This window comes from Gavialis gangeticus, unplaced genomic scaffold (assembly GCF_001723915.1).
Source record: "Gavialis gangeticus isolate Ggan-Ray unplaced genomic scaffold, GavGan_comp1, whole genome shotgun sequence".
Taxonomy (NCBI): domain Eukaryota; kingdom Metazoa; phylum Chordata; order Crocodylia; family Gavialidae; genus Gavialis; species Gavialis gangeticus.
In genome coordinates, this window is record NW_017729022.1 from 162,550,186 (window position 1) to 162,558,639 (window position 8,454).

The following is an 8,454-nucleotide window of genomic DNA, read 5'->3' on the forward strand; positions in this document are numbered from 1 at the left end:
CTTGCTCTTATATATATTTTCATCACTTTACCACAGGAAAAGGAATAGGGTGAAGTAAGGATATCCCAGGTGGCATGCTAACTTTGAGATTCATGCTTTTACTGTATGTTGGAACCTCAAGAAAATTGGAATGTTGTTGGGAATTTTCATTTTAGTGAATATGTCAAAGCTGAATAGTCCTTAAATATAAAATTTAAAGAACAGTTGCTGGATATCGGTTTAATATCCTATATTTACTCGCTGCCATTAATTGGTTGAGGGTGGTCTGGTCAGCCCTTCCAACATCAATTTTTATTTTAAGAAATTTTTTATTTCTTTGAAATATATCAAGCTTTTGGAAAATGAGAGAGCAGCCTGTGCCTGCTTGTGTAGATGGAGGCTTGTATGTGTGGCAAAGTAGCTGTAGAGTTTTTATATTCTGTTTGCAGTAACAGTAAACAGAGCATCTAAAATAACCACTTGCACATTGCAACAAACACATCATCATTTGCTTAAAAAGAGTTATAATTACAGTTGACGAAGCATGGACACCATAAAAAATGCATTAGTTTGGCTTGACACATTAATTACCTGTTTTTGCAGATGTTTTTATATATTGTTGTATGAACAGTTTACAAAATAATTACAGGAAAGTCATATGGAAAATAAACTAAGTGGGTGGTTTCTCGCCTTAATATTTTCATTCATGTGAATCTGCGTGAGGCACAGCTGCTCTATAGCAAAGGCAGGGGGAGAGAGAGAGAGATTGCAATGAGGAATCTCGAAGGGTTTTTATTTGAAGGTCTCTGTCATCAGCATTACCACACTCTTATATCTTGCTTTAGCAGTGTAGTTTTTAAACATTTAAAATGACATTGCTGATTTAATCTCCATGATCAGGGGGGAAAAAGCTTTGATCCTGATCAGACGAAACACAAATCTTCTAGTATGTAGGAAAGAACCTAAATGAAAAATCAATATTAGTTTTAAGCAGGATAAGCTTGTATGCGCAGTTGTGAAGATTCATCAAAGGCTTTGACACAGCTAAATATTTCCTGTTTTTATGGTTTAAAAAGTATTCTTTCCAAGGTGTAAATAATTGTAGAAAAAGATATATATGGGTTGAAGACATTGTAAGCTGTCCAAATGATTGTAGCTAGGAATATGCTGGAAATGTTAGAAAACACAACAACCTCCCACCCCCCACTTCTATTAAAAAAACATTTTGTCCACTTTATTTTTTTTAAATGTGTATTTTGCATGACTTGAATATCCCTTTATTCCTCTAACATACAGCTATAACCTCCTTGCATTTCTTTGGCATTTATGAATATGTATTGCTGCTTGAAAAACTGAAATATAAGGGTTTTTCATGGTTTCATAGTTTCATAGTTTCTAGGGTCGGAAGGGACCTGAGCAGATCATCTAGTCCGACCCCCTGCCATGGCAGGAAGAGCACTGGGGTCAAATGACCCCAGTAAGGTGGTCATCCAACCTCCTCTTAAAAACCCCCAGGGTGGGAGCCTGCACCACCTCACTTGGAAGCTGGTTCCAGACCCTAGCCGCCCTGACCGTGAAGTAGCGCCTCCTGATGTCCAACTTAAACCTTCCCTCCGCCAGCTTGTGACCATTGTTCCTGGTCACTCCTTGCGGCGCTCGGGGGAACAGGGACTCCCCCAGCGCCTGCTGATCCCCCCTAACCAGTTTATAACAGGCCACAAGATCCCCCCTCAGCCTTCTCTTTTGAAGGCTGAACAGGTTCAGGTCCCGCAACCTTTCCTCATAGGACCTACCCTGCTGTCCCTTGATCATACGAGTGGCCCTCCTCTGGACCCTCTCGATGCTGTCCACATCCCTCTTAAAGTGCGGCGCCCAGAACTGGATGCAGTACTCCAACTGCGGCCTGACCAGTGCCGCATAGAGGGGGAGGATCACCTCCTTGGACCTGCTCGAGATGCATCTGTGGATGCACGACAAGGTGCAGTTAGCCTTCCTAGCCGCCTCCTTTTACTACTTTTACTAGTATCCTCTTAAATTATGTAAGAAATGAAAGACTGGGGTAAATGCAGAAGACTGAATTTGGCTTATTGGATAATTTATCATCACTTGCCATCCTCTAAGTGATTTGCTCAGGGTTTTTAAATGGCTTTTTTTTAAAAGTAAAATATCTTTAGTATTTGGTGGCTGACTTTTTTTTCCCCATTGCAGTATACATGTCTGTAAGGCCAAAAATGTTAGTATTTAAAAGAGAAATTGAGATGGGATACAGCTAGTATTTTTTTATAATTGCTCTTGGCCAAACTAATACAATGGAAACAAAACTTTACTTCCACAAACTAAGTTATTCTTCTAAGTATACCTTGTGTTAAAGTGCTTAGACCTGGAACTGGCAAGGAAGGAATGAGTTCTGGTCTGTCAGTCCTTAGTGAGATGTGAAACTTTTTTAATAGAAATTTTTGCAAATAAAGTTCTTTCTATTTTGGTTAAAGATCTTAATGAATGAGCATCTCTCCTCTCCTCTCCTAACTCTTTAAGATTTAGTGTCTGATAGCCCCCCTCTCTCTCATGTGCTCTCTCTATCTAAGTGAAGTTAATCTCTTATGAAAATGGAGAAAACAGAGACCTGAAAAGGGACATCCTGTCTCATGTCTAATTACTCAAATTACTGAAGCATTGGAAAAATAGCTGAAGAGTGATAACTTTCCACATCAAGAAAATTTAACTGACAGTTAGCAATAATTTGACCTTTTTAATGATAGCTCTAAACTCAGTGCTTTGCTCAATTGCTAGATGCCATACCAGTTAGTTTCAAGAAAATGTTGGCTGAAGAGAAATTAAATAGGAAGGACAGCTCATTTGTCTTCCATTGAGTGACCAGGTCTTGCTGGAAATTCTAGGGACTCCGATGAAGCAAGCTCTAAAATTTGTACAAAGCCAAGTTTCCTGCCTTAGAAAGACTAAATGTATGGCAGAAGTGACAGGGTTGGAACTAAATTCTAAGAAATTAGAAAGTATTCTGTTTTGCAATTTTTTTACAGACTATCTGTAATTACAATTTGCATTAGATTTTTCAGAAGCCCAAGTTTCCAACAGTGCACATTTTATTTTTCTTTTGTGTGGGACAGACTATGTTGACAGTGTGGTCTGGAAATTTTTTTACAAGGCTCCTCTGAAGGAGATACTGATATGAAAGATGTTGAAGCTGCTGGTAATGGCTAGGTATGGCGTGTTCTTTTACAGGTCCACTCTTTATCTTCTGGTGCTTGCGAAAGGACTTGAATTTTCATTATCTTATCATTGACTCCTTTTGGGGGGCTCCATCTTGTCATTGATTGCCTGATTAATTTTTTTCCTCTCCATCTAATAGCTTATAAATGCTTACTATATTTTTGACATAGCAGTTGTACTAGGCTTGTTGTCCTGCTGCTTTATTGCTTGGAGTAGAGGTGAGTAGCTGGCAGTCCTTAGCCTAATGGAGGGTGCCTTCATCCAGGAGCAAGGAGACTATGAATTAGAATCTCATTACTGAGCATCCCTTCATCAGGAGACGCGCACGTTTCCTGCTCTCCCCCCCAAGTCTCTTCTATTATAGCTTGTGATAGAACCTCTAATAGCATAGACTTAACTCTCCTCTTTCTAGCCACTGTTGCCTCTCAAGATGTCTGTGAGCCATTATGTGGAAGAGAGGGAATACTTCAGAAGGCCAAAGTGACTAGAGCTAGAAAATAGAAACTTAATGTGTGAAATGGACCTGATTGAACTCGGTGTTCCAGGAGTTCTGGTGGAAAAATTGCTTTGGGTTCGGGGTATGGTTCATTGGAAAAGATTCACAACAGTTCATTTTACCGTTTTCTTATGGCTAAGGTATACACCTAGTGAAGGCTGTTCTTTTTGTGGTTAACTTGGTGGCATGGTAGAAAGGTGCCTTTGAGCCCAAGTCTCAGTCACTGTGTATCTCCATAAGGAGTATAGGTGAATGAGCCAGAGGATTGCTTTTGGTATGGGCAATTATTCACTATTTGTGGGGCAAGTCTCCTTCCATGGACTTTCTAAAGAGGCGCAGACGATGTAGAATTATAATTATTATTATTCTATAACTGTTATGGAATAAGAATGAATATATATATACAATTAGTATTTGGTCTGCCTACCTAATTTTTAGCTTTTTCCTTTTTTACCATTTTTCTTTTCTGGTTTTCCAGCCTGTAAACAGTCTTAGAAGACAGCCAAAAGACCCTCCAAACCAACCCCCCTCCCCCAAAACAACCCCAAAATAACCCTTTATTTTACTAGCATTTATTAGGCGTGAAGATTTGATTACTTGTCAGAGCTCAGGCTTATGAACAGTGCTGGATTGCCAGCACTGTGGCCTGTGGTCCTCTGTTTAGTCACAAGACCGACACACAGCATAAACAGTAGCTCTGCAAGCCTTTTATTGCCTCAATTATATGATTCAACCCTGATCTGAGAAGTCTATCTCCTGGGCTGAAAGGGCAATTCATTATGAAATCTTGGTCCTTGGTCTGACTTCTGAGACTGTCATTTGTGGTGATGGCTATATTTTTATTTAGCACAGTGTTCTGAACTCTATACTGTAGGAACCAGACTGACAATCATTTTGTCTTCATGTAGGCTAGCAAATGACTCTTGGTCACAACCAAATAGGTCTGAATTCAGATTAGTGATGTAGGGCCTGCTAATTATCTACTGCTCATCACCCTAGCATGTGAATGTCTGAACAGAAAAGCAAAATCTCATATCAAGTCTTTGACTTATCCTGGCCTTATTTTAGGATGTGTGTGTGTAGGCAATAACATACATGAGATACATGCACACATTGACCACGTTGGGAAAGATAAATCTCACGACCAAGTGCTTTCAACCAGGTAAAGTATTTTGAAATACTTGTTTTTTCATGTACTACTTCTATTTTGAAGTACTTACTTCTAAGTTGAAAAGGAAGGTTGTAAACAGCAGCAAAAAGCTGCAAGTGAGAACTCTCCCTTTCACTTGTTGCTGTATGTTGGCTAATCGGAGCATCTTTGACCCGTCTTTCTTTGACGTGTAGATTAGGTTGATAGAAATAAGCAAGTTTTTGCCACCACCTTTTTAATTAGCAATCATTTATACCAAATCTTTGTTACTTTGATTTTCATGGGTACAAAGTCCATTTCAGTTGTTCGCTTCATTTCTTGCTTTGGTTTCCATAGGAATTAATACCAGATTGGGAAACTAAGGTAAGAGATTTTAAGTATTTGAGTATGTAACAAGGCTTAAATGGAATCTTTGCCTAAATCTCAGAACATAAAACCTAAAAGGAAGCATATTGTTGGCTTGTCTGAATCCAAAGTACCCAAGATGCAGGCAACCCTTTATCCCAAATATTTGTACACCTTTATTAAAGAGTGACAGCCTTCTATTTTTCAATCTAGGTGAATCAAGCCCAACACGTCGAGAAGCAGTGAAGAGGAAGACTGCAGAATATCTAATGCGTGCTGAAAAAATTTCCACCCTCTACCAAAAATCTTCAACTGAAGATGGATCCCTTTCTGCGGTAGGCTTTGATTTAATTTACCTGAAACTATCTCTGCAAGACTGAATTTCTTAAAATAGGGTATGGGTATAATTCTCATCAACTTCAAATATTTTGGCCTCACTTGTGATGTTATAGTTTTAAAAGAAGAGTGGCTGTTCTTTGCAGCCTCTTGGTGATTCATTTTATGTTTTGTAATTTTCAGTGTTCTTGGCTTGTAAAAAGCGAGAGTGGGATTTTCATAGTCTTTCATCATTTGCTATACTTAGTGGCTGTACATGATATTTTAACAATATTAAAAAATTTAGAAAACTACAAAATATTGAATTAAAAAACCCTGTCCCCATCAGCAGATTACCTGATGATCCTGTGAGTGCAGGGGCTATTGGCTTCATCAGCTCTCTATAAACTAATGTGTCTGAAATGAGTCGGACTGTTTCCTCCCACACGTCTCATGATTATGCTTGGGTATTCAATGTTCTAACTCTATTACATTCCTTTTTGAGGGGTCGTGTAAGTACTTTCCCTTCTTTAACCAAATTATACTTGAGCAAAAAAAAAAAAAATCATGTTCCAAGATACCTTAAAGGAATTTCTGTGTTGCCTTTTCAGTCAGTTCCTTTGGTACTTACCTGGTTAGATATTTGCTGCCAGCAGACTAAACTGAGAGATTGTCAATGACTGACGGCTCTCATGTTCGAAACACAAAAGCTCTAAACATCTTGTCTGTCTATATTTGTATCAAGTAAGGATAAAAAAAGGCAGAAGACTTTCATCTAATTTTTGCACAGTCCTAAGAGTGGTTTAAGGAGACATTGCTATTTAAAAAAGCAAAGCCATATAAAATCAGGTAAAATTATGCTACTTAGTTTAAAGTAAATTAAAAAAAATCAAATAATTAGTTTGATGGCGAACTCTTTCTACAGTACAAGTCCACACTTAAAACATTTTTTTTTCATCCTATTCATCTCATTTCTTTTAAATATTTTCCATTTTAAGTGAAAAAAACACACCTTGTGAGTACCAAAATTGTCGTGTAAAAATGGTAGAAATGGATCTGGGGGTCAGTACAGTTGAGGTCTTGGAACATATCCCTATTTGGTACATTGTAAAGTGCGTTCCCTTTATGCAAATTCAAGTTATGTACCGTTTTCCAGGAATGCATGTACAACATAAAGTGATAAAAACCTGTACTCATTTTATTCCAAACCACACTTTTACATATCAGAAAATGTGTGTGGGGGTGGGGGGTGGAAGGGAAGTAATTTCTCTGAAACAGAATAGCTTAATTATTACTGTTTTTGTTCTGCAGTCACCAAGGGAATGTGCTCATGGTACTGAACCGCATATCCTTAGGTATCATTTTGTGTGCTAGCAGCAGTTTTACCTGGTGTATCAGCGTCTCAGGGCACTAAGGTGCCTGCTCCTTTAAGGGCAGAAATTGCCTAGGGAGAGGACCTTAGCAGTCAGGCAGGAACCTCACAGGAGCAGGTTACTGTGGCAGCAGGCTAATGAGAGGTGGTCAGCTGACCAGAAGAGGCAGGGCCCTGGGCACATATAAACCCCAGAGCTGGGACTAGAGGGTCAGTTCTCTGTCAGCAGCCAAGGGGGAAGGAGCTCTTACAGAGGAAGGTAACTGGAGATGTTTGACTTTCTGTTCTTCTGGTAGAATTAAGGGGCTCCAGGAGCTCACCAGGGACCCTGGCCTACAAGGCACTTAGTGCTGGGGGGAAGTTTGACTCTTTTAAAGGGACAGAGTACACCCTGAACTGCTTGTGTTATGTTATAGACTAGGGTCTCATATTTTGGTTGCTGTTTATAAATTGGTGGATCGAGCTGAGGCTATCGGGGAAGGAGGAGGCCTCATTGGGGGCCCACTACAGTGTGGGGATCCCAGCGCCAGTGTAGGTGCAGTGACAAAGGGGGCAGAGAGCCCAGCACCAGTGTGAGTCCTGATAGAGACAGAGCTGTGGAGAGCCTGGTGATGACAGGAGGCTGAGCTAGAGCAAGGCCCCAGACAGGCAACATTTAAATACCATCTGAAAGGCTTGGGGCAGGGTAAAGGGGTGGCTTTGGAGTCATGCATCTAGCCCGTAAGGCTGAGGGTATTCCATGAGGCAACCATTTTAAGCAAGACCCAGAAGGGGTCCAAAAACGCATAGGGTTCATTGGGGTCCATCAGGACCATGTCTAAACACAAACTCAATGGCAGCCTCCCTATTTATTGTAATTACCAACAAAATATAGCAGGCAAGAAAAAGGGTGCCTATTGCGCAGGATTGGCATGGTCATAGAGCCCTAGGGTCGTCATGGCCATCCCTGGGGACCCCATCCTGTGACAATCAGTGGTAAGGGAAAGAAAGGCATTCAGGAACGTCTGAAAGCTAAAAAGGAGGTGTACACCTGATGGAAGGGAGGGGCCATAACCAAGGAGGATTATACCTCCATTGCTCAAGACAGTAGAGGGGCTGTTAGGAAGGCTAAAGTGGAGATAGAACTAGGACTAGTAACCAGGGTCAAAGATAACAAGAAGTCCTTTTTTAAATACATAGGGAGTAAAAAGGTGCTCGCTCCTACCCTTGGGGTCTTCAAAAGGAAGCTAGATAATCACCTAGCCAGGGTCATTTGACCCCAGCATTCTTTCCTGATGATCTGCTCAGGTCCCTTCCAACCCTACCAACTGTGAAACTGTGAAACATCTTGTGAACATCTGCAAGTTAGAATCATATAACCCAAAGGGAGGTAATCCCAACACAGATCAAAGGGAGCAGGAGGGCGCAAAAGCCCCCGTGGCTCACCAGAAGCATCCGAGAATGTCTCCTAGGTAAAAGGGAGGCATACACCCAATTGAAGGGAGGGGTTATCAGCAGGGAGGACTATACTGTGGTTGCTCGGGGATGCAGGGGGGCAGTCAGGAAGGCCAAGGCGGAGATGGAACTGGG

At 40.7% G+C, this 8,454-nt stretch overlaps 1 protein-coding gene across 1 annotated transcript in view; it reads left to right on the top strand.

The window, feature by feature from the left end:
- The window catches only part of RPS6KC1 (ribosomal protein S6 kinase C1), a 174,788-nt gene that overhangs the window by 67,798 nt on the left and 98,536 nt on the right, over positions 1–8,454 (top strand). The window contains exon 8 of the mRNA XM_019516441.1: positions 5,412–5,533. Within this exon, the coding sequence (XP_019371986.1) occupies positions 5,412–5,533 (122 nt within the window). The remainder of the gene's footprint in view (positions 1–5,411; positions 5,534–8,454) is intronic.